Source organism: Hypomesus nipponensis, chromosome 10 (genome assembly GCF_054491055.1).
Source record: "Hypomesus nipponensis isolate SF chromosome 10, ASM5449105v1, whole genome shotgun sequence".
Taxonomy (NCBI): Eukaryota; Metazoa; Chordata; class Actinopteri; order Osmeriformes; family Osmeridae; genus Hypomesus; species Hypomesus nipponensis.
This window is the reverse complement of record NC_140370.1, coordinates 2,910,843-2,936,996: the sequence shown is the minus strand read 5'-3', so window position 1 is coordinate 2,936,996 and position 26,154 is coordinate 2,910,843. Positions and strand designations below refer to the sequence as shown.

The 26,154-nt window shown below is 45.5% G+C and overlaps 2 protein-coding genes across 2 annotated transcripts; both read left to right on the top strand.

Moving 5' to 3' along the window:
- The first annotated feature begins 47 nt into the window (after nucleotides 1-47).
- kdsr (3-ketodihydrosphingosine reductase) lies at nucleotides 48-6,740 on the top strand. Its single transcript, XM_084707115.1, has 10 exons — nucleotides 48-666; nucleotides 1,039-1,128; nucleotides 1,203-1,259; nucleotides 1,375-1,440; nucleotides 1,534-1,629; nucleotides 2,717-2,908; nucleotides 3,102-3,185; nucleotides 3,917-4,000; nucleotides 4,147-4,248; nucleotides 4,337-6,740. The coding sequence occupies exons 1-10, from the start codon at nucleotides 478-480 to the stop codon at nucleotides 4,454-4,456; spliced, it is 1,080 nt and encodes a 359-aa protein (XP_084563241.1). The 5' UTR covers nucleotides 48-477; the 3' UTR covers nucleotides 4,457-6,740.
- A 1,039-nt stretch (nucleotides 6,741-7,779) lies between these two features.
- Nucleotides 7,780-24,097, top strand: bcl2b (BCL2 apoptosis regulator b). The gene is made up of 2 exons (XM_084708334.1): nucleotides 7,780-8,875; nucleotides 23,890-24,097. The coding sequence occupies exons 1-2, from the start codon at nucleotides 8,330-8,332 to the stop codon at nucleotides 24,025-24,027; spliced, it is 684 nt and encodes a 227-aa protein (XP_084564460.1). The 5' UTR covers nucleotides 7,780-8,329; the 3' UTR covers nucleotides 24,028-24,097.
- The last annotated feature ends 2,057 nt before the right edge of the window (nucleotides 24,098-26,154 follow it).

Genomic DNA, 26,154 nt, shown 5'->3' with positions numbered 1-26,154 from the left:
GGAATGAAGACATGTAGTTTTTCATGTCTTTGGGATCCATAGTCAACCACCAATGAGTTAAGAGCATAAGACGGCACACAACCACACTTACACTAAAAATGAGGAAATGTACTGCTGCATTTTGGGAAGTGGAGTGTATGCCAGTTCAAGTTCCCGTCAGGTGACAGCCTGCAATACGATTTCGAAACTACAAATACCTACTGCAATACTAGCATTGTAGCCCGTTCAAAGTGCACAGTTCTATTTGTTTTGGTGAATGTTGCAACTACTACGCTGGGCAACATATAGCTATTAGTCGTAGAGCCAAGGTCCATGTGTACTTTATGCTGAGTAGTAGTCTGTGACTGCAAATACTGCAATCTATTTAAAACTCCTCCTCTAAATTTAATTTCCACCCATTTGACAAGCGCCTTCTACTGATTTGCCGAAGAAACCTGCGTTAGCTTTAGCTAGCTAACGGAATCGACAGGTTTACCCATGTCCTCTGAGGAAGGATTGAGTTCATCAATCGTGGATTGGCTTTTTATTAATTCTTGGTGGCTTCTTCTGCCTTTCATCATGCTTTTAGTTGTTGCTGCATTCATTGTTGCCTTTGTGTTACTGTTGTATATGATATCCCCTCTCATTAGCCCAAAACCTTTAAAATTAAATGGGGCCCACGTTGTGGTAAGTGTATTTAGCTAGATAGCTACTAGTAGCTCGTGAAACGGCTCTCAAACCTCTTTTTTTCAGGACAACTTTGTCTGTCGTTTTGATACGTTTACTAATAATTGGTCATTTGTCTAAGCTACTTTACCCAAATATCAATGTAGTCATTTGTATCGCACGATAAAAAAAAACGTCTTATGACACGCCCACAATACAGGAATGACACAAGGACAAAATATGTTAAAATGTGTCTCAATAACTATCATATTGCGCATGTGCTTCAATACATGTTGTTTTGCGAAAGTTTTATTCAAACCTGTAGATTCTTTCCTATTTCATCAATTCATATAACTCCTGAGGTTCTTTGCTTCCCTACCATGTATTTTAAAGGTGACAGGAGGTTCCAGCGGCATTGGTAAAAGCATTGCCATGGAGTGTTACAGGCAAGGGGCTTTCATAACCTTAGTGGCACGAGATGAGGTCAGTATTTATCTTTTTGTTATTTCTTGTTTTATCGGAAGATGTCATACTGATATCACTTTGGTTTTCCACAGAGTAAACTTCTCCAAGCTAAAAAAGAAGTGGAGAAATGTGCGATAAATGATAAGCAAGTATGAAGTCAATAACCTCTATAAAGATAACTGACAAGGGTTATCAAATACTTGAAACTTCCTTCCTCATATTTATCTGAACAAAATCAATTTTCTTTCTTCTTGTCTCACTCAGGTAGTGCTCTGCATATCTGTTGATGTGTCCAAGGACTATGGCCAGGTGGAGAGTGTGATAAAGCAGGTAATGGATCGCGTTGAATTAGATCACACCAGACATTTGGTACAATTTCCTATTTGAGTGTAGTAATTGAGCCATCCTTTTTCTTTACTCCAGGCTCAGGAGAAGCTGGGGCCTGTGGATATGCTGGTCAACTGTGCCGGGACATCCATTGCTGGGAAGTTTGAGGAAGTGGAGGTGGATCGCTTCAGAGTGAGTAATTATCCAGGACACTGCAGATGAGTGCTAGAGTTGATTCCAGTTCAGTTTGTCAGAAATATTAATCTATCAAGCATTGCACAGTCAGTCGGTGAACAAGTTTAAGAAAGCTTTATTGCTTGCGGCCGGCCCACAAGGAGACAAAAACATCACACGCCATTGTGCTACAAAGTTTGTCCGCTAGCATGTTGTGCTAGCTAGCTATTTAAGCAGAACCACTCTTTACAGTCATTGGTAAAGACAAAGGCATGCAAATGTTCCATTGCTCTTCTTCATTGGCTCCTTGCATAGACCTGGCGCAGGCGTGTGTGCGTGCGTGTTTGAGTGTGTGTGCCTTTCGACCCCTGTAAGCTTGACCACATGATTCACCCAACACAGATAAGGCCAGACATCTTTTATGGCCTCTCCAGTAAGAGCGAGTTGGCAGCCCAGGTCACCTTGTTTACATATGCCTCGTGTTCCCCAAAGTTCAGATTTGGGGGTAGGCCTCTCTCTACACACAAGGAATGCTGAACACAGAATCATTCTTATACAGGATGAATGTGTTACATCTTCAATTTTCCCAACACAGTTCCAGTTCCTCCCAAGTTCAATCCAAGAATATTGCGTCAAACTCCGAGATGAAAACCTACACTGCACAAATGTCAAACTCAGAATGATGCATTCCCCTGTTAGGATCAAGAGGGTCTTGTTTCTACGTGTAGCTTAAGCAAGGGATCAAATTTCAATTTAAAGATGCAGCATATACAGAGGGTCGATTGCAGTCGGAGGAGGGAAAGAGGCTTAGCACCTATCAGAAGGTGAAGGTTGTCCTGGCTCACCCACTGTGTTCCACTGCTGAAATAATCACGAGTGGAAAGCGTGTTTGTGTGTGCCAAAGAATACGAGAGAACCTGTGATCTTCAGTTACTACTTAACCTCCGATTGTAGAAATATAACTCCCCCCTTACGACAAAGGCAATGACGAAAGAGACCAGAGGTCAGCACTTTTGTGTGTGTGTGCGTGCCTGTGTGTGTGGAAGAGGGGCGGGGTTGTCTTAAACATCCCTTCCATGCACCAGTCCTCTCATCTCTCCAACAGAGACTGATGGAGGTGAACTACCTGGGCAGCGTGTACCCGACGCGGGCCGTCATCACCACCATGAAAGAGCGGCGGATGGGCCGGGTCATGTTCGTGTCCTCTCAGGCGGGCCAGATCGGCCTGTTTGGCTACACGGCCTACTCCCCATCTAAGTTTGCCCTCCGAGGGCTGGCCGAGGCCCTGCAGATGGAGGTGAGTCTAGCACAGAGTCCCCCTCGCTCAGTCCCCTCAATCCCTACCAGTAGGCGAGACCCATTTTGTCAACAAGCATGTCAACATGAAAGGTTGCTCTCTGAATTCAGTACTTCCTACTCGTATGCTGCTTGTGTGTTGGGTCTGTCTGTGGAGGTTTATTAGAGCCTCACTCCTCTGTGCTTCCATTTAGATGAAGCCTTATAATATCTACGTGACGTTGGCCTACCCTCCTGACACAGACACTCCAGGCCTAGCAGAGGAGAACAAGAGCAAGGTGAGTGGTACCGGCAGCAACAAATATTTTCGGTTCAAGTCAAAGTTAGTGTTTGGAAAGTTCTATGTCATTTAGCGTCAAGTCTTTGGTATCTCATTTAGAGCTTTGAGTCTTCAGTGCCTGTGATGCAACTGGTGATTAAGATGTTGATTTGTTGATTTGATGACACACACACACACACATATTTCTTGAATTATAGATAGATTTGGTGTTCACATAACGTAAGCAGATTTTTCAGTCAACGCATTTATTCACTCTCGACAAAATTCATTTTATATGGTCTTGTTGTTAGTTAGTCAGACAGAATTTCATCCATGGAGAAAACCCTTTGAAAGAAGCTGATTCAATATTGTGCATTGTTAGACAGCACTGCTCATCTGGCCGTATCTGCACTGTAACAGCAATATAAAAACCAAGTCCAAGTCTGATGAGACTCAGGTGGCTGAGCGGTTAGGGAATCGGGCTAGTAATCTGAAGGTCGGCAGTTAAATTCCCGGCTGAGCCAAATGACGTTGGGTCCTTGGGCAAGGCACTTCACCCTACTTGCCTCGGGGGAATGTCCCTGTACTTACTGTAAGTCGCTCTGGATAAGAGCATCTGCCAAATGTCTAAATGTGATGACTGCGGCCGCTGAGCACGTGTCCTTATGGAGGGAAACGACACACAGTGGAGGAACATGAGTGTCTCCTGAACCATATTTGAATCCCTCCGTGTGGTCTTCCTGTTCTCAGCCCCTCGAGACCAAGCTGATCTCTGAGACGTCCGGCGTGTGCCAGCCGGAGCTGGTGGCCAAGGTGTTTGTGAAGGACGCCGTGGTAGGTGACTGGACCCCTCGGGCCCCTTCCCTCACCCAGCCTCATCCCCACAGTGTTGGCACTCAGGAGGGCCTCTCGACTGCGTGACAGAGGTCTGACCTCCTTCCTTCTCTCCGTGTCTCCCCCCCCCCCGTCTCCTCCTGCAGCAGGGGAACTTTAACAGCTCCGTGGGTCCCGACGGCTACATGCTCTCTGCGCTCACCTGCGGCATGTCGCCCGTCACCTCCATCACTGAGGGCCTCCAGCAGGTACTGGCTCCCCCACACTTCCCTCACCGCTGCCTGGACACCGACAATTTGTCTAATCCCCCCCCCTTCCCCCTCTCCTCCTGTACAGATTGTGACTATGGGACTGTTCCGGACCATAGCTCTCTTCTACTTGGGGAGTTTTGACAGCATTGTGCGTCGCTGCATGATCCAGAGGGAACAGTCAAAAGCAGCTGACAAGAGGGAGTAGTAGTGCTACCCCCACCTCCACCTCTTCCCTCCTTAGCAACGCACAGGCCTGGGTGGTGGATGAAAGAGAGAGAGGGGGGGGGGGGGCAGTGATATTTCAAAATGAGAAAATTGTGATTGCTGAATGTTCTTGATTGGCGTAACACACACCATAAGACAGCCATTTTGTTCAATTCACCTTCCTTGATAAGCATTCCAGTGATTTTTGTTTACTTGTTGAACTGTTGTTATTGAGACTTCTTCTATTATCAAGGCTGCCTTTCTCAAGGTCGCTGAGAGCAGACCTACAGAAGTCACGGTTTGGCCTCTCACTAGGCCTTGTCAACACCTGATACTTTTAAGTCTGAGCCTCTGCCTGTCTTTTGATCTGTCTCTGCAGACAGAAGAGCTAAGGATAGCTGCTCTGACAGCTTGTGGCCTGCAGTCTCTTTCCAAGTACTTAGGGACAGACAGAAAGATAACATGCAAAACGCATATATCCAATCGTTGGCATTTGTCATACCGATAGTTTCACCTCATCCAACTATATAGTCCACCAAATATGTATCCTTTTCTATATGGAAATGTTTCCCCCAGGTCTTTGCAGGCAAAGACCTCTTTGTCTTAGTTTAAGTTAGGTAGTATTTTTGTCTATTGCCATTGGCTTTGTGAAGCGCAAGGGTGATGTAACAGTGCTCTTCTGTGATGAGGGGCCAAGATCTCTTTTACGTAAGCTAAACGCAACCATTTAATTTTCATCTGGTAAATAATCAATCCCAGACCAGCGTTTTTGTAAGTAAAGGTGTATTTTGCTATATACCTTCTTTGAGGGAATATGTGCACGCGTCGGTGTGTGCATCAGGATATGGGGATTTGGGGATATGTGTTGACGCTTTGTCATTGTGATTCTCGTGTTTGTGCTGTAAGTGACCAAGTCAGCCCCAGGGAAAGAAGAGTAAGCCATTACACACTGTCAGGATGAAAAAAACGATCACAAGGAGTTGAGTTTCCTCTGCCTATCAGCCCAGATCATTCTTGTAGTTCATACAAGCGGAACCATTACAGAATTTTTCTTTGCCTGAGCCATCCACACCATGTTCTTCAGAGAACTCACTTGTGTGTGTGTGTGTGTGTGTGTGTGTGTGTGTGTGTGTGTGTGTGTTTATGTATGTTTGAGTACACAGTGCGATCCTTGACATACATGGGGCATTGTCACAGGTTTGAGCATTGCCCTAGAAAGCCCAGTGAGGGCGCTATAGATCAGTTGTATAAAAAGGGCAAAAGATCAAGGGGAAACTGTTTTGAACGTCTTGGATTCATAAGATGATGGTTGTCTGATTCCATACAGTGTTTCTAAGGATGTTGACTTGACTAACTGACTGTGTCAGTCTCAAAGTCCTAATCAATGTCCCAACAGCCTTCCAGCATCCCATTCCTTATCTTCTCAACGTTTTGCCTGTTGAAAGAAAAAAAAGCAGCGAACTCGTTCTAGTCTTCCTTTTATCCATCACTAGTGGGGAGATTGTACTTTAATACAAACCAGAAAAGTAGGAATATATTTTTTAAAACCACCAATATCTGAATGCCAAAATGTATTGAGACAGTTTGGGTAAATGCAATGCAACCGTTTTGAGATTTGTTTTGTTGATGTTGCTGCTCTGTTTATCCTAGTTTTCAGCCAGCACTATACTTCTGGGGACTCATTGTAAGCCTTAAGAGATGACTACTGATGATAAGCTAAAATGCATAAAATAATGGATCTGTCCACAGAAAAAAAATGTCACTTGAACCGCTTGTGGTTTTCTTGTTCATTTGATCTGAAACTTCTGCAGATTTTTTTGCCAATTCCAATTATATTGTACTGCAAGGCCTTACTCAACCCAAAATATGATGGTGAGAATGGATGACTCACTTGTGATGATGTTCTCATTTGACGTTGGACAAGGCTCACTGTCTGGCACTTTGTAGCTTTATGTAAGGAGTGCCCGCATCTATTGGAATCACCTTTTCATGTTGAGGTAGTCTCAACATGACACGTAGCTTACTTTTTGGTTTAAACACTTTCAAGCTATGCAAATGAAGCCTATGCTCACAATATTTAACATGGCAGTTTTATAACACTCACAACCTAGTATTCCCCATGTATCGGTGTCTGTCCACAATATTTTAAATTAAGATTATGTAGTGTTTATAAGTACTTAATTCTATCTTAAGCCTCTGCTTGTTTCCATCACCTTTGGTTGTGTATGTTTTTGCCTTGTTAAAAATTCACCTTGTGTGCCATTTAAAGGAAATGTGAGTAACAATGTTTCTTTGTCCTATTTTCTTGCATAATACATGAAATAACTTAGGCTAATTGCACGTCTCTGCTCCTTTATTTGCTTAATTGACTGTAGTTATAAGAACACGTTTGAAATGTATTTGTAGCTAAGATAGGATTCAAACTAGCATTTTCCATGTAAAAATAAACATAATTCCGTAAAGTAAAAACATTTTAACGCCGTCCCAGTTTAAGAAACAAGTCTTTACCTCAACTGGATTTGTCTGTGTCTACATTAAATCGATATTCAGTTCGAGAGGGATACACTACAGACACAGCCGTCTTGTACGCTCCCAGTCTCTTCTCGGCGAGTGCAGGGATTCAATGTGAAGGAGAAGATCTAGTGTTGATGTGCAGAATTGGTAGGTTCAGGGCCTAGGAGGGCTGTGGAGGTCTTACGTATTCTGTTTGAATGAGTCGACTTTCATCTTCCACGAGGGGATCAGCCTGGGCAAGAGCTCAAGGAAAATAAGAATTTAGAAGCCTTGTTTGGCCTGTCAGAGACTAAGAAAGGAAGCATCGATGGAGACGACAGTAACTAGAGGACTGGAACAGAACGCGAGAACAATAAGGGTATCCAAGTTCATCAATAGCCTAATAGGCTGTTCTGGGATGGGCATCGATAAGTGTTTGCCGTATCAAAGCACCCCTTCCTCAGCAGGTTGGGGTGGTCCCGCATAATCAGAGATTAACACAATTAGGCTACTAGTCAGGCAGCAAACATATTTACGTGAACCAAATCACATCATCTGAATGTGTAAACTAAGGAATGGGTTATCAAAAAACTGACACTTAGTGGATGTCTGCTTTATTAAAGTCCCTAACAGTTTAAACCCGTCTGGCAATAAAGTCGGTAAATATTTTTTCACGCGTGACGGTTTTTCCAAGTTTAGATAAAGTGCTTTAAAAAAAAAAATACGCGCTGGAGTTTCCAAGCGCAAGCACGACGACAACTTTATATGGGGGGATGACGTAAGAGCTACATCACCAAAAAGGAGTGCGCAACCCACTAAACTGGGATTCGGGAGTGAGGACAGGCAGGAATATCTTTCCTCTCGAAGGCTATCTTGTTCTGACTAAAAGCTGCTTGAATAGTTGGCTGTGTCAGATTGTGGGCACACGCCACATTGACCTTTTCTCATCCTCAATTACTGCATTGGCTGTAATGTAGTATAATTGTTTTTTTGTATGGACATTTTTGCAATCTCTTCCGTATTTCTGTTTGGATTTTATTGGCTAGGAAACGAAGGAAACGATCGCCACTTTTAGACCAAGGCATCGAAGATTTTCTTATGAGATAAAGATTTCTTGGATTTGCACAGTGCGTAAACAAGACTTTCGGGGTATTTAGGCTAATTGTTCAAATGGACATTTTTCCAATCTGTGAACAAAAACCGTTTTCGCGCATATTTCTCGATATCATGCAAACTTACGAAAGCTACATTTTATGAAGGAACTCGGTACCCTTTATTTTGAGTTGTATTTTGAAACAGTGAATTGAACGTCTATATTAGCCATGGGTTATGATCTGTAATATTTTGGTCACATTATCACTAGTGCCAATTAAACGCTGCTATGGCAAACTGGAGTAACCGCAATATTGTAGAAAAGTATATTTGCCACAAACTCTTCAAACGGGGATATGAGTGGGTATTCGACGAAGAAGAAGAAGAAGAAGATACTGCCAATAATGGTTCAATGATTTCTCCTTCCCAGCCGGTTCTGGCGCGGCGGTGTCACGGAGCGGACGTCGAACCGGACAGCATCCCTCATAATTCTAACAAGGTCGCACAATCTGATCCGCATGCCGCCATCCACAGAGTTTTACGTGAAGCTGGAGACGAACTCGAAAGGCTTTATCAGCCCGATTTTGCAGAAATGTCACATCAACTGTATCTCACGTCCTCTATAGCGGAGCGGAGATTCACTGAGGTGATAGATGAACTGTTTAGGGATGGGGTGAATTGGGGAAGGATTATTGCGTTCTTTGAGTTTGGGGGGACAATATGCGTGGAGTGCGTGAGCAAGGAGATGACATCGCAGGTGGATCACATCGCGGCGTGGATGACAGAATACCTAAATGGACCACTTCACAACTGGATCCAGGAGAACGGGGGATGGGTAGGCATTAGTCGCTGTTCACCATTAAATCTCTATTGACCTATAGACGCTCATTACGCAGGGACTGTGGGCACGTTTCCGAACAACGACATCAGCCATACAGTGTCCTGATTTGATGGTTCAATTGTTTGTCATGCTGCCTAGACCAATGAGACACTATATTCCCTGTCACACCTCCCGACGCTCTCACTGATAGCCCGCCTGCTCGGCTTGGAGCAGTGACAGTTGAGATGTTCTAGACCAGATGTGCATTCCTATTTGACGATTCAGACAGACCGCAGAATGTTTTTGAGATCGTCTTTCCTTCTCAACATTACAATTCACGTCTTCATTTTGTGTGCAGTGGTTCAATTTCTTTACACTCTAACTGCGATTGGTAATTGGCTAAGGTCCTCATTCCACTTGCCGGTGGGCAGAGCATGCCAGACGCATGCCAAAAGAGGGTACCATTGAGTTAATGTATTTAGGCCCCCAAGGAATGCAGGACTGGGCAGCAATGATGACCACATGAATAAAGATGGCCACTCTCTTTCTTCCCCCCTCCCTCCTTGTTCCACACACATACTTCACTTGCACTTCCACACACACTAACACATTTATTAAATGGACACATCCGAGCATGCATCACTGAACACAAATCCCATCATTGTGCCTTTGTTCCGCTTTTCTCTGACGAGTAAAATACGGCTGCCTCCCTCTTCACCTTTCCTCATCAGTCAATAATCCCAAACTAGCCCAAATTACACTCTTAATTGGCAGAAGTGTTCCAAATGAGAGCGTAACATGCGTTTGCACTGCTCTATTATCTACCCTGAAGCTGGGAGGCTAATCAATGATTTATACAGATCATTTCATCTCCAAAGGAAGGAGCGTTTAGCATTCCCCTTGAGTCTGCCCCGGCCCCTGAAGGTGGCAGGTTGTGCCTAATATCAAAGGCAAGGGAACAGAAAGAGAGAGAGAAGGCCCTCTAGGAAAACCAGAGTGCCAGTCTGCTTGGCTGTGTGTTTAACATGCACTCCTCAATGCACCCAGGATGGAGACTCTTTTGTCTCTTTATGAAAAACCTGTGCCTTGGCTCTGGCTCTGCCTGCCATGCCAGGGAGAGGTCTCTGGAGCTTGTGTCTGCGCTTCAATCTAGGTCATCATATAGTCTATGTTTTCCACAGTGAGGAGACACTGCTTGTCTGTGCCAAATGCAGAGAGGGAGAGTACAGAAGTGATAAATCCCAGTTGGATAATTTGGGATTATTTGAGAAAATGTGTTTGTAATTTAGGTCATGTTTTTGCTGGGATTATGTGCTTGCAAAAGGCACAATCCTCAAAAATGTTGTCATTGTGCAGTTCAGAGGCTATATTGAAAGAAGTTGAATTAGTTACATTTGCAAAATTGCTACGGTAAATGGAAATATCTGGAGCACATACTGATACACGTAAACCAGTTGCAAAAATGGGGAATGTGCTCTGGTTCTACCTGCTACATCTTCCATGGTTTACAGGCTCTTCTGGATTTGAATGTTCTTTTGAATGCTTGGGGGGCTGGGAGGATTACCTCAAGTAGGCCTATACTTCAGATCAAAAATATATGTGCTGATCTGTGGAGTCAACTTGGATTTAGCTTACAGTGGTGCGGCCATGTCAAATCCAAGCATTATACTTGGACGATAGAGATCTATCTATCTTCCAATGTGCCCTAACGGTGCCAATGTGATGTGTGTGAGGCAAATCAATATGGAAAAATGTGTACTAGCAGAGGTATTAGGTGTCTAGAAACTGAGAAACCGAGTACCATTGCGAGGTCATTCTATCTGCTTGTTCATTTGCTGTCTCTCAAAAAATAGAAAGTATTGGCAAACTAATTAACCTAATAGTGGCTTTACATATCATGTGAGAGTGGTGTGGAAAACAGCTTCCCTCTGCTTCCTGTTTCTGTACCTGAGGACAGTTTTAGCTAAATAGGTACGCCTCTCTACAATATTGACTAGCCTGTGACTAGCCAAATATACTCTGGGAACAAAATAACAAAAACGTTCAAAAATAACAAAAATGATGTTGTCCATAATCCTGTCTAGGACTGAACAGGCTCTGTCTTGTAAACTTGGGATTGCTATCCCATACAGTCCCTCCTCCAGTCACCTCTACACTTGTGTTGTCTATTGTGTAGCTTTCCAATCTTTTTCTCCACCTGGGTAAATTCAGCCTTTTCCTGTCTTTTGTGGCCATAGAAATTACGCGAGTTTAGGTCAGTGAGTTTGATTGGATAAACAGTCTCAAAGCCAGACAGTGTGGGCCACTCAGACCTGTTATGTCTTCGTCACCACCCACATGTGGCACACCTGTGTTTATTTGTGGGGCGGTTTCAGTAAATACTCTGTGATTGGACGGAGCGGCAGGCGTCTGCTAAACTGAAATGACACATTCGGTCTGGGAGATCTGGGCAAGGGGGGTTGTTGCAAAAATTCTCAGTTTTCTGAATTGAATCTGCAGCAGTTTTTCTCTTATACAGTTCTTTGTTTGGGTGGGTATGAGGGTCGGGGGGGCGGTGGTGGGGGAGGGGGTGAGCGCACCTGGAATATAACTTGGGAGGTAGGGACAAACGATTGGAGGACACCATCCTCCCTCTGACCAATGAGAAGACTACAAAAGGCTACAGTGCGCAGCAAGCCAGGTGGTCCTGTCTAAAAGACAGGTGTTTGAGTTGGAGACAATGGAGAACAGATGTGATTGGGTCAACCCTGAAAGTAGGGGGTTCCCAAAAAAACCCTGTGAAGGGAGGGTTTGGGCGGGTGAGGAGAGGAAAGGAGAGGTAGTGGGTGGGGCTGAGCCATGTTGCTAGGGCAGTATGAGCCTCTGTCTGCACCTCTCTTCTTATTCTGCAGAGCCCTAAAAGGAACTGGGACAGTTGGGAAGTCATTAATCTCCATCAGGCTGAGGTGTCTGTGGAAGGATGAAAGGGAGAAGCTGGCCGCCCGGCTGACTGCAGACATACAGACACTCCCCCTGGAGAGTGATGCTTGTTTATTCAGTCCAGCCAACCCGTCTTGCAGCTCAGGCCCTGTGGATTACTCAGATTGATCTGGGCTGAGGCGATACAATGCCAGGACAAGCGGGTATAGCAGGAAATGATGGGAATCGGGTGTCGGACGCAGATACAACTATCAACCACAGCCAGATGGTTTATACACCGTAAATCAACTTCATAACAACCCTATTTTCGTTTTCAACCCCAGTGCAGTTTCTGGATGTGGACACTAGAAACCGTAGCTGTAATAGAAACTTTTAAAAGAATGTTGAAGCTTAGCTGTGTTTAAAGGGGCCAGGTTTCCCCCCTCTGGCTGAGTGGGCCTCGGTCGCTCACCATCTGCCACTGTGTTTAGGCTCAGCAGCCTACCGAGCCCAGCTACTGTAATCTCAGTAACATTTCCTTCTGATAGTCGCGTCTGGGCTCTGGGCTCTGGGCTCTGGGCTCTGGGCTCTGAGCTCTGGGCTCTGGGCTCTGGGCTCTGGGCTCTGGGCTCTGGGCTCGGACCGGTGTGTGAATGTTCACTTTTACTATGGGACCAAATTTCAACTAGTTGAGAGTTTGTGACGAGAGACAGCGCTCTCTTAAGACGAAAGCAACTACGAGTGATCATGCTGATCGTGTTGGCCTGACCAAGGAACCAGCTTTCTGTCAAACACAAAAGCCGTGAGGTGAAAGAGGAAGTTCTAGCGTTATGGATCTAAGTAAAAGCATGCACTGAAAAATCTTCAGATGTGTCTGTAGTGTATCTACATGAGTAAAATCATGTATTGATTATAAATATCATTATTATTGTATTATATCATCATATTCTCCTCTCTTCCATCCCAGACTCCTCCACCCCTCTGGCTCTTATTTCTGTCTCTCCCTGAGGAGAGCCTTAGGAATGTCAGAACAGGAACACTGTAAATAAATAATGGGGACGACCTGGGTGTTGCTTTCCTGAGTGGCCAGCACAGGGTGTGGACTGTGAACAGTTTGTTCTTTCTGTTGGACAATCATATTAGCCTCGCTGTCTGGGGCTGGCTGATGTCACACAGAGACCCGGACGGTAGATAAACTTTGTGTCTGTTTCTGTGTGGGTTGTATGTGTGTTTTGGTGCGTGTGTGTGTGTGTGTGTTTATGGTAGGAGGGTCTTTAATTGTATGGTATGCATTCGTCCATGTATGTTTGTGAATGTGAACCGCAGAGGTTTGTGTTGGTGCAAAAGAGTCCTGTATGTGACCTGGCCTTCCCTCTCTGTTGACTCCATGGTGAGAGACATGTGCTACCTCTGAGCACAGCCATCTCGGAACACACGTGTATGAATAATGGATGAGCTGGATAAGCTCAGACACTAAATGGACACCCTTCAAATACAGCCCCAAGGGCTGCCCATGCATCGATTGGCAGATACCATATCCTGCATAAGCACATAAGCACACACACCCACATTAACACACTCATACACACAGTTATTACCCTGAGACTTGGAGCACAGTGTCAGGTGGCGAGACACATCCTTGAAAAATGCAGAGCCATGTGAGGGGTCCTCTAAATATAGATGTGTTGGCTTCACTTCTCCTGTTTAGCCTTTAATTGTCACATCCCAATCAAATCCCTGCTTTGTGCATTTCTGTACCCCCTGCCGCCAACTGCTACCCTCAGCACAGTTCACTTTTTATGCAAAATATACCATAACTGTCTGGAAAAAGATCTGTGATGGTCTTCATGTGTTCAGAGACTGTAGTACTGAGATGATTGGGTGACTTTGCCACTGGGCACAACCCAGCCAGCTTCACTGGGAACAAGTGTGTGAGTGTGTGTGTGTGTGCGTGTGGGGCGGGGGGGTTAAACAGCTCCACCCTGTTGCTGGCTATTCTAGATATTTAGAGACTCCCAAGAGACTCACTAGAAACGATTTCGTTTGTAGGGCAACAATGGCCAGCGCTGTTGAATATACTACAGTACAACTGTTTATTTGCGTTTGGGTGGTGCTCATATGGTGCTGTCACAGAAAGTGTAAGCCAGATAGGTTCTCTTAGCAAACCACGCAGCTGTACAGCACACACACACACACACAGTCACACACACAGTCACACACACACACACAGACACACAAAGACAGGCAAACAAAATAGCGGATGTGCTTGTGCAAATCAATTATCTTCTGTTGTCACAGTGGTCATGCACACATGCACACACACACATACCGAGAAGCGGATATGGTGGTGTGAATCAATAGTGCTGTGTTGTCACAGGGTGACATGTAAGCCGTGGCAGGAGGCAGATAGCCCCGGGGTGGATAGCTTCCTGCTAGCTTTACCATATCTCCACTGCTGGGAATTTCCAAAAAACCACCGGGCACAGCATTGGTCATTAACAAACAACATGGCATTATTATTGGTACTTTCCTCACACCGTAAGCTTCAGCTCTGAAAACAGCGATAATGCAATAATGGCACATGGAAAATCGATTTGCGACACTTTCTACCCTTGTGATGGCTTGCAGAAGAATGCCAAACAAAACTTCATTAACAAGAGATTTGGGAGACAATACTCCTGTCCAACGTTTGGTGAGGTGCTCTGTATCTACAGGACTTCTGGGATGTTTGAAAGATTGACTACGTGACAACGCAATTGTCAACCAACGCAATCGATAAACGTATGTTTATCTTTCGGAACAAGCATAAAGCCATAGAATACGTCTTTGTCAGAGAACTTGGGCAGATGAGCATTTGAGCACTTTGAATCTGGCAGGTTTGGCTGGCGCGAGTTGAAGCTCTGATTCCTGGCGGGCTTGCCCCCCACCCCCTTCCTCCACACCCCTCGGCAGTCACCTTTGATGACATCTGATTGGTTTTGAAGTGCTGGGAGGAGGGGGGTGATGCCTGTGTGAGGCTGCAGAGATGAAAGCCTGCTGGGGGAACGTTCCCACGTGTGGACGTCGAGGAGCAGGGATCAAGTAAACGACGCTCGCGTGAAACTCCTCGCCTAGCATCGTGCACGTCCGCCCACACCTACAAGAGCAGTCTGTCACTGAAGGACAGAGAGAACACTGTGTTGGTACGCATCAGTTAGAAATCCACCTGCTCAAAGTGTCACGGGGCAACACCATATTACACTTGGGGCTTGTCTGTATTTTGAATCCATTTAAAGGAGCCAATTCATGGGGTCCATAACTATGGGTGGCTCCCTTACATTTTGGTGTGGGTGTTTTTCACTGTGCTCCTCTATGGTTTCAGCTCTGAACTTAAGCCTAACCGCTCTGTGTGGAGGCTGAAAGAAGACCCCATAAGCTAGGGAGCAGGAAGTTCCTATGATGGTTAGATACTTAATGAGGCTCCCATTTTGCTTTATTAGGCCAGAGAAGTGTCAAACATGGGGCTCCTCAGACACGTCTAGACATTGTGTATATCCATGAACCCAACCACCAGAAGTTCATTAAAAGAGTAATGTGACCATTATAAAACCTTCCATTCCTTGATTCCAATTTGACTTGAAAAACAAAAAGGGAGAAAACACCCACCATTATGAAAACAGAGAAAGAAAGAGTCCAATTCCACCCTCCCCTCCCCTTTAAACAGGCTGTATTTGGACTGGAGAGCGGGGCCTTTGGTCCCAAACGAAGGCTACCAATGTACACTGAACACATCCCTGTTGGCTACTCTAACCCTTTCACATCCGCCGCTTAGTCTAATGGCTTATTCCCACCATCTTTCCCCCCTCTTTGACCTGTCCAACAGTTACACATCTCTCCACACGTGACTGACCTTTTCTATTTGCTTCTCCTTCATGTCCCGTCTACGTTATCATAGCCGGAACATTACACACGTCCCACCATTACAACAGGAGTTAAAAAGTGCTACTGGATGAAAGCGTTTGGCCACAGCAGCAGGGATTAGGAGACTTTGATCAGCGGGGATGGAGGCAACAGGCCGGGAGTACAGGGAGGGGAAGGAGCCTTCATTAGACTACAAACAGCCTGGGTAATGAGAGCCAGACCCAAGACCACAGGCTAAACAGGAGCCCCACCACATCACAGGCTGAGGTCCAGGGACGGCCTGCCCTCCCTGCCTGTCCCCATTGCTCAGCCCCACAAGCTGCAACATGACCTAGGTCTGCCTGCTGCCAGGACCAGTCACTATTGGCACGGCCAAAGAAAGATGGCAAAGAGTCAAGGTACTGTGGGTTGGCAGAGCCATAGGGAAATGGCATGGGGTAAAAGTGTGCATGACTGAAGAAGGGACAGAAAAGGAGAGCGTAAACATTAGCATTCAGGTAAAGAGAGACAAGGCATGTTTCTGTGTATGAAAGCAGGATGAGTAACCGATTGATATAAGATTGCGCATGACTTGTTGGTTCACATCAGTAGTCATCACGCGCATTGGTCATCTGATGTGCTTCTGTGGTGTTTTGTATCCTGCTGTGAGAGTACTCTCACACACTCCAGATGCAATGAAGTCCCAACACCAATCACACGGCAGTCCTAAGCAACTTTTTCAGCAGAATTTATCAACAAGGTTGCTTGTTCATTGAAGCTCTAAATAAGCAAAGAATGGCCATTTAGGGCACGCCATCCATATTTCCACGGATCTTTATTTCCTAGGGAGTTTGGGGGAAAAAAAGACTTGAAATGTTTTGCTATTGTCCAAGGGACATCCACCGGGCCAGCTCATCTCACTTGTTCACAAGCTATTTAATTGTCTTTCACCAGATAGGGTGCACTTGTTTCCGCTAGGCTTCTATGTTGGACAGCCAAGGACGCAAGGAGCAACAGCACTGCTGATTAGATTACTGTATTTGAAGTCCTACACAAGTTGAGACTAAAGACACTGCAAATCAAAAGTAAGAATATGTAAGAATACCTAGCCTCGTAGTCCATTTATTTCCGTCACTAGACAATTGAGCGCTTTTAGCCCATCGGAAACAAAGGGCTTTTATTCACTGTTGCGTAATGTTTGCGATGAGCCAACTGCGTTTCTCATGGGTCTCTGAGAGAGAGGGAGGGAGGGTGGGGGGTAAGTAGATGTCTGGGGTTGAATACCTCTCATATCAGACCCCTCAGACTCACAGAGGAGCCGTTTGTCTGCACACTTTAATGCATTCTTCTCATTCCTCCCTCCCTCCCCCAGCCTGGATAGAGATCAGCTGGTCGCTTGAGAGAGGTTGGCAAACTTTCCCCTTGTTTCTTTTCCACTTTGACTTGGGTGTCTCTCACAGCATTTGCACAGATGTCCTGTCACATTGCTGTCACTGGTCACTTGGATGGACGGTGAAGCATGACTTACACTGTTGGTGTGTTTGTTCAACTGAATTGAAGGGCAAGCCTACTGGGCAGCACGGGCACTGTGAGGTCCCAGCTCAGAGTGAAGTAGTGTATTGTGTAAGATTCCTTCCCAATCCCCAAGTTCCACCATGACCTCATACTCAAAAAAGGAGAGGGAGAAACTAAGACAAGAGGTCATGCATTCCAGAATTCCAGTCTGCAGTTTGTTTTCTTCTGTGTGTCTTCTGACTGATTTAAGGAAGAACATTTTACTGACATGAGCTACCTCGACTGTTCTCTAGAGAACCTCTGCTCCTCTCCCTAGCACTTCAGATATGAACCAGTCCTTGATTCCTTGAACAGATCAATTGTTTTTCCTGATATAGCGGACACCTGAGATCCCATGTTTCTGACATGCACAGCAGACTCTTTCTCTCTCTCTGTCTGATTTACATGGCTGACAGGATCCTCAGCCTGACCTGAAACTCATCCTCATGTAAACCAATCACGTATAACCTGTCCGCTATCTTGTTGCCAAAACTGACGAGGGTTCATTAGAGGCTTGACTCTCTACAAGACGTCTGCTGTATGAAAGCAGAGAGCCTATCATCCAGGGCCCATCTCGCTTTGATCTTCTAATACTTTCTCCTCCACTCACATGAATTAATCTCAAGCTGCTTACCAGGACTGAAACTCATAAACTGTAGGCGTAAGTGGTTTCTCTTTAGAAGCTTGATTATATAAAGTGCCTAGGTTAAAGGCAAGTTAACTACAGTTTTTTGGTGGACAGATCAAAACTATATGTGAGTGTGACTACTAAGTAGTCTGATTTGTATTGAATGCTCTTGCAGAAGTTGAACAATGACTACTTGTGTTCTGTATTGTACATGGTCTAAATGTATTGGCTGATTCTAGGCAACTGTAGTTCTTTCCAGCTGTTCTTCCTCCCTGTTTCCATGGTATCAGCCCAACAACAAGTTTGGTTTGCTGGTAACTCTGTCCTAGTTACCGGCACAGTCTCCATGATTTGGCCTGGGCTGGTATTACCACAGAGGAGCTTGTTCTAAACCAGACAATGATGTCATCTGCAACGCCGCTGGAACAGGAAGCTGTTTAATTAGCCTCTGACGTACACAGGGGTTATGCCTAGCGAGAACTTATTGTTAACCTCTCGAAGAACTCTCCCTTTTTCTAACTGTGAATCATCAAGTACAGCTCAGACATGCCTGTGAAGCCAAGCAAAACAAACACCAAAGTCAGATGAAACATGATGTTGGTACTGCTGTGTGACTGAGGCTTGGTAGGAGGTGTGTGGCTCCAGGGTCTTGGGGACGGACTGGGGTCTTTAAAAAGACGTGACAGGGGAGTGTCGCAGGAACAGCCCTCCTCCCACAGGGCTGTTTGGGACAGAGAAGGCTGCAGGCCACCTGGGATTTCTCCGGTTCCCACGCTCTGGAGGTCTGGATCAGAGCCGCTATCTGAGCCGCACAGGCACACAGGACTGGCCACAGCAGAGGGTCTCTCACGCTCGCTGATTGGTCCATGCTGTGCCATTGACTTGTCCTCTCTCTCTTATTGGACTTCAGGCTGATAACATTCCTAGTTTCGAGTTCAGAGCGGAACTTGGAATGAGTCGGTTATTTGATCCTTGGTGCTCTAGTCTTTTCCACAGGGTGGTAACCAGGCTCTTGTCCGGGCAAGGTTACGCGCGTGTGACTCAGATACCAAGCATTTTACTCCTGGTAACTAAGTGGCTCTTTCCTAGACTGCCCGCATACTTCTAAGTGAATGAATAATCAAAACAACCATTGCAAACATTTTTCCCAGGGTCCTTAGCCAGGCAAAGAGCCAGTGGTGGTTTTCGGTGGTTTCCATGGGATCGATGGTGTCACCCATCCCAGCAGCCTATCCACTCTGCTGCAGTCCCAGAAGGGGAGCAGGGCGGCAGACTTCCTGTCCTCTTGGCTCCGGCCAGTCACACGGCTGAAACATGCGCCGACACCCTCGGCCCCCACACCAGCCATCCCCACACCCTTCTCACCCACACCTACCTCCCCCACAACCCCCACTCACCTCTCTCCTCCTCACCTCTCCCCTCCACACCCCATTGCCTCCCCTCCCCTCCCTCCCCTCCACACCTCCCTCCTCCCCTCCACACCTCCCTGCTCCCCCACCCCTGAGTGTGGGCCGATGACTCAGGGTCCCCTGCCTCCGTCCACTCTCCATTGCTGTGAGCGATCATGTCATTGGTGCTCTTTAAGTGGAACCTGGCTCTGGAGATGAGAGCAGCTTTATTAGATTGGGCAGCCCTGACCTCAGAGCCAGTGGAGCTGGTATCTCGTAGCCCTGGCCTGGCTTGTTGTTATTTATAGCAGCCACAGCAGTGGCTCTCCACAGTCATTTCCTCCTCTTCCTTGACCTAATCCCTGTGTAGTGTGCACAAGCAAATCATTATTATTTTTTTGCATACCTTTCTTTGTGATGTTTGACGCTGGGATTGTAATTTTTACTAAAGTGTTGGGTTTGAAAATGATGTCACAATGAACCGGACTTTGCCTGCTGTACAGACTCAGAAAGAGGAAAGGTATTGTCTCATTTGCTATGTGAGTATGTGGTTTTGCTCTTCCTTTGATGTCCCGGGCTGTATATAATCAGAGCGTCCCTTGGTGTCTGGCTGTAAATGATATGCCCAAAGCAAGCGCAAAGGTGTGAAATCTCCATGAACCAATCAGGTTGGGCCGGCAGAGATGGGACATCGACCAATCGAAGCGCAGACCCTGTCTGTAGCTATCCGCCTACACTCCTCCCCTGGGACACCAAGGTCATCCCGTTCTTTGTTTGTTCTCAGGATCAAAGCTGTTCAATACTAAGAGCTCCACAACAATACAGGAGCCACTCGTATCATATTATAGTTTGGGGAAGGTCAACATGGAAATTCTGGAAACATAAAGTATTGTAATTCATAAAGACTCTGTGCCAAATCCAAGATGTAGTCACATGGTATCTGATTTCTCCTGTTTTTGTGGAGCATGCAAATCCACCCCCTTAAAAAAGTAACTTACACTTGTAAAACAACAATACTTCAACAAGCAAGACTACAGTTTACAGATTTATCTTGTGGTTCTAAAGAGATGAATCATGAAGAGCATAAAAACGGATGTGTCATGTTGGTGATTTACCGTCTTGGCTCACATGGCTAGTTCCAGGAGAGTAAACAGGCCCGTGGGAGATTGGGTTGTTTTGCAAACACACTGCTGCTGACACGGTTCTGAATATTTATGAGCAGAAGAGGGTATCTGCAGGTTGTTTAGGAGACAGGAGGGTTTAAGTGTGCCATGAGATTTTCTGCTGGTCTCTTTCACCAAAAACACAGGCATCGTTTCGCAATAAATGATAGCTAATACACACATCTAGTCTTTACTGGGAATATTACTGCAAACATTGTTGCAACATTCACCACATCTTTAGCAATCACTTATTTAAAACATGTTTGGTTAAAGTTGTGTCTTTACAGTACTATTACAATCTATCTTATACATTGCAGGTCTATTCAGCCTGTAAAATAAGCTATATTTAGGTCTCATTTGCATTGCCAGAATTCGGACGAAATCTGCCAGTTGTTGGTCATGTGTTACATTGTTGTCCAAGAGCTCTCAGTCCTAGACTCTCCCAGTTGTCTCATCTGGGTCGTTGGCATGACCTGGACTGCTGATGGCAGAGGTTTCTGGGGGATAGGGTAATGTGTGGCACGGCAAACTCCTCTGTCATCGTTTTTTCTCGGCAATAGATCGATAGACGATCCTCTGGGAATGCATGGGCGACGTGGCCGACCTTGTTGCTGTGTGCTCAAGGTGGCCATTTCTCGTGTCTGAGGTGGATGAAAACAATGCTTTGGGGTTCGTCGTCGTCGTTGTCTGCCGCTTGTCCGGGGATCGGGTCGCGGGGGCAACGACCTAAGCAGGGAGGCCCAGTCTTCCCTCTCCCCAATGCTTTGGGGTTACAATACACAAAATATGATGTTTTATTACAAATCAGTTATTTCTAAAGACTTCATGCCTCCCTTTAAATAGTTTCCTTCCCTCCCCATCAACTCATACTCTAGCAGACTCTATTTTTCTCTTTGTGCTCCCCTCTCAGTCCGAACCAGAAGCTTTGTTTTAGTTTAATTAGCTTTGGGGGAAGCCATGACAAGAATGTCATTAGAGATTTTCAGTGCTGAGAGGTGTGTTTGTGTACTGGTGTGTACATCCATGGCCGGTGAAAAGCCAAGCATCGGGACAAGCTCGACTGAGCCGCGGTGGATGCTGCATCGAAGCTTCTACTGGAACTTTAATTACAGTCTGACCTTTAACCCACATCCCTCTCGTTCTCTCTCTCCCGCTCTCCCTGTGCAGTGAGAACTCCCAGGCTGCCTCTAATTACCCACAAAAATGTCTTTAAACGGAGATATAACTGTCTAATCAGCCCTCTCTCACGGTTAAGCACTGCTGGTATTCAAACAGACACCACTAGCCAAGTGTACCAAACAACAAGTAATATTAAGCTTATTCAACAATTGACCACAGTAAGGCGATACCCCCTGCCTTGCATTCAGTAAAGGTTCTAAATGTTCTACTTCCTTATGAGGAACTACTTGGAGGAGAACAGTGTAAGAAAGAACTCACGTGAGAGACACGTCATGAGGGCATTATTGTGGTTGTCATGAGAAAAGTAAACGAACAGGCAAGTTAAAGAAACAGTCCCTGCTGGTGGGAAAGCAAATCATGTGTCAAACCAACATGACATCAATTGGTGTGATTACCAGGTGGTAACCATGACACTGGAAATAACTTGGCCCCCCTTTTCCAAGGCCCAAGACTCTTCTGTACTCCTCTGCTCTACAGAGGGATATGCAGGATTTGGTCTGGGTTATTGCTTTTCATGTGAATGTGTTGACCTATATAAAAGTCACTGAGCCAAACAGTTCTCTTGGTGAAATGCTAGAGAGTGGTTGGAAACCATATCCTTGTCATCTTGGTCTGAGTCCCCAGTTGTTGGGCCACCGGGGCCAGCAGATGGTCTGTTGAAGGACAGCGTTGACAATTCGGACTCACAATAAAGTCAGTCTCAGTTGTTTTCTATTTGACCCAATATAACTTCATACAATAACCTGTAAAAAACACGGAAAGCATGTGTGTGTGACAGAGAGAGAGAGAGAGGCTGACCTTGCCTTTTCACTCATCACATGACAGACGTGTCGGTGTTAAATCGCATGTGGGTGAGAAAGCTGTGGAAGCTGAACTCATGATGTCCACCTGACTCGGCTTCCTTTCAGGGTCTGCTGCCTCTGTAGCTGCTCATACTGTACCACAGTCAACAGCCCTCTGACAGCATGACCATGGAACGTTGTCTCAGGGTTTGTTGACGAAACACACATTTATGGCTGCTAGTTTGCCAGTTGAATAACGATTATATTGGACCTGAAAAGCAGGGATGTTTCTCTCAAACACATTTAGACCCTCTTCACATCAGCAGTTTAGCTGTAATGTTTTACTGTGCGGTTACCTCAACAAACAGTTTTTCCTGCAGAAAAGAGAGGGCACACTTTATCTGTTTTTTTTTTTGCTCGAGGAGCCCTCCTGTGTGCCTACATTCCTCACAGTAGGAGGTCTGACAAAGGCATTGGAACACTAATTAATACCTGAAAACTATTTTCCCAGGGGGTGGGGTTGTTATCATCTTGGAGGGGGAGAGATGAGGCCCTTTACCATGAAGGTTGAATGACCTACATGTCTCCCTCTCAACATCTGACGTTAATTTGTGCTCCGCATTTCACCATTCAACTCTTCTTAGTGCAAGTTAATTGATGATCATCAGATTTGAACAAAGGGGATACACAATGTTTAGCCTCATCAGTGATTTACTTCAGAGTGCTGTGGGATTTTTTGGTACCAGAGGGCCTAAACTGGGAAGAAAGTGCTGATCCCTCCTTTGTGTCAATGTCCCCCAGCCTCAGGAATGCTACAGGAAAGGAAGGGAGGAGATGGAGGCAGGAAATACTTTTGTCTTTCCCCAGCAGTTTGGAATAGATGCCTATTTTAGACATCCTGTGAGAGGCTGTTTGCTGTGGTAGCTGGAAATATTGTCTTGCACTCAAATTAAACATGACACTTTGAGACGATGATGACCCATTTTGTTCCCTTTATTAGATCAAGGTCAAACACATGTATTCATGTGTTCCAATAGTATACAAAACATAATTACTGTGGGTGTTTTTTAACCTTGATTTCAATCAAGACAGACTGAAATAGATTTTCTCCCAGAGGGACATTGAACTGAAATTACTACATTTAGTCATTTAGCAGACGCTCTTACTATAGACTATACTATACTATAATTACTATAGACTGTACAGTATTCATTCTGTATCTCCTTGTCTGGCTGCCTGTGTTTCAGGGATGTTCTGCACGCCGGTGCCAGTCACAGCTTTCGAGTGTTTGCATTTCTGTGTTTTAAAGAGAATTCAGAGTTTTGTGGAGCAGGCTGCGAAGGCCGCTGGACTGAAATGGATCCGGCCTCCTGCATGCATGTAATAACACTCTTGTTGGATGACGGCCAAGGGGATTTAGCTCTGCAGCCAGGCACTTCCAAGGAGACCCCCCAGCAGCTTGGAATACATGCACGCACGCTAACACACACCCATATTTTTGCACTTGCACAGACACATTTGCATTAACACTCCGTCTCTCTTTTCCTCTGTCCCCCAGGAGGCCTTCGTGGAGCTGTATGACAGACAGAGGGATTCTGTGTTCAGTTGCTCTTGGCCCTCCATTAAGACTGTGTTCGGCCTGGCCGCGCTGGGAGCTGCCAGCCTCACTATTGGAGCATACCTCACCCAGAAGTGAAAGAAGCCTCCTTGCTCCCCCTTTCTTTATTTCTATCGCTTCCCTTCTTCTCTCACCTCCCTCCCTCCCTCCCTCCCTCCCTCCCTCCCTCCCTCCCTCCCTCACTACTCTTTACTTTCAAAGGCACCCCTGCCCCCTCGGAGACACTGGCGGATCCCAAACTTGCCTCTCTTCAAAGCTTCCATTCCTCTCTCTCTCTCTCCCCATGCTCTGGAACACTCCCCCCTTCCTCAACCTCGCCACTTCAAAACAAAGACACAAATCAAACAACAGTACGGAAACAGACTCCACTGCCCACACAGAATAAAAGATATCATGAAAGGCGTCAGATAAACTGTAATCAGAGGAAAAGTTGAAGGCAGCAGGGGACTTGAAAAAGAGTGTGGGGGGGGGGGGGGGCTTGGCATGTCTCTTTTTTTTGTCCTGCCTGCATTTGTACTAGTTTGAGCATGAAGCTTTGTGTGTCGGTGCACCTGTATAAACCGTATATGTATCAGTGGGACTCGCACCTGAGGCCTCCCCTGACGGACTTAAATCTGAGTGCGAGGACGGCCCCGATTGGTTGGCTTGCGCCAACCAGGAAGCTGGCCCTGCCCTGCCCCTGGATGATGGGGTGAGGAGCCCTGTTTGAACTGTGGACTCTGCATACCCCCCTCCAGCTTCTCTTCAGAACAGCTGTCCAACAGCTGCTCAGAATGTATAATGGAGGCAGCTCTCCTCTATCGGCTCAGCATGTATGAGCATCGCTGAACTCCAGCCATGCAGTGTACAAAGCGCTCAACAGAGCCCGTAGCGCACTTTGTAAAGTTTTGGACTGCTGTTGGACTGTGAAGCAGAATCTAGTTGCTTTTCACCAATGTGGATCCCTGCTGTTTTATCACAGTTGGAGAAAGACAGGAGAGGAAAGGAAGGAAAAGAGATGTCATGTGAGTGAATAGCAAAGGTAGCAGGATGCCAGAATTCCTGGCTTGACTAGACATTACTGACAGGAAAAGGAGTATCGTTTCCCAACAGTAAGCTGATTTTAGAGACAAAAAAAGATAATACAGATTCATTCATTAAACTAAACATACATAGTTAGAAAGAATGCGAGAGTTCTGGGGCTACAATGAAACATAAAAGGACACAAATATCAGGCATGCATTCCACAGGTTGAGAGTTTCTCTCTCCAGGTGTCTGACTGGAAGAGGAGGAAATACTGTGTAACACTAGCATGACTCCTGTTAGAACCAACACTGACTTGTTGACTGTCTTATTCTTACTTTCTTTGAACTGTTGGACACACTAGCTACTTGGAAAGAGATGGTAAACTGCCAAACCCTCCATGAGCATGTGTCCTCCAGCTGCTGCAGGCCTCTGAGGGAACCCAGGCGACTGAAAGGACAGTCCATGTTCTGAGGCACCATGCTAGACACAAACTCCAAATCCCAGTGTGCACCTTTCTCAGTGTCTCCATAGAGGGACTCCCAAGTGGAATTCCGAGTAGCAAAAATGATTCAATGTTGTTGGGTCTTACCCTGGCATAGCCTCCTCAGAACCTGGATGGTTGTCTACATCCTACTGCTGCCTGGACGCTCATGTCTACACTTGTTACGTGTATGGTTTATATGTTTCATAGGTGTTGGTCTTGCGCTGCAGTCAAATTATACAATCACCATATCTGACAGGGTTGATATCCATACTTACAGTATACAGTACATACAATTCCTGTCACTGAATAAAACTAAACAAAATATTAAATGTAATGAACACACGCGTATACATCGATATATTTATGGTAGGATAGATGTTACAATACTGGACAGATTTTATTTATTAACCAGATCACAGATAAAGGTACCAGATCACGCATGTGAAAGGATAGGTCACCTTTTTTCTTTTCAGAATGATGGACAGACACTTAATGTATTCTTTACAAATAATCTTTTAATTGAGAACTTGCTGTAACAGTAGAATTTTTGGCTGCTAATGTATCAAAAGTAAAACATTGTTGAGAAGTGATCTGTATTGTATTAATATTGGCTTATGGCTGCTACAGTGTCGAATTCTGATTAAACACAGCTAAAACTGCCACAAAATTGTCATACTATAGATGTAGAATGCTGTATACCAAAGTTAACTCAGTAA

What these genes read in the sequence shown, in the direction of transcription:
- kdsr (XM_084707115.1), top strand. Translation starts at nt 478, where the DNA reads ATGTCCTCTGAGGAAGGATTGAGTTCATCAATCGTGGATTGGCTTTTT. An exon ending in TGGAGGTGGATCGCTTCAGA is followed by an intron (nt 1,630 to 2,716) that starts GTGAGTAATTAT and finishes TCTCTCCAACAG; the next exon opens with AGACTGATGGAGGTGAACTA. An exon ending in TCACTGAGGGCCTCCAGCAG is followed by an intron (nt 4,249 to 4,336) that starts GTACTGGCTCCC and finishes CCTCCTGTACAG; the next exon opens with ATTGTGACTATGGGACTGTT.
- bcl2b (XM_084708334.1), top strand. Translation starts at nt 8,330, where the DNA reads ATGGCAAACTGGAGTAACCGCAATATTGTAGAAAAGTATATTTGCCAC. An exon ending in TCCAGGAGAACGGGGGATGG is followed by an intron (nt 8,876 to 23,889) that starts GTAGGCATTAGT and finishes TCTGTCCCCCAG; the next exon opens with GAGGCCTTCGTGGAGCTGTA.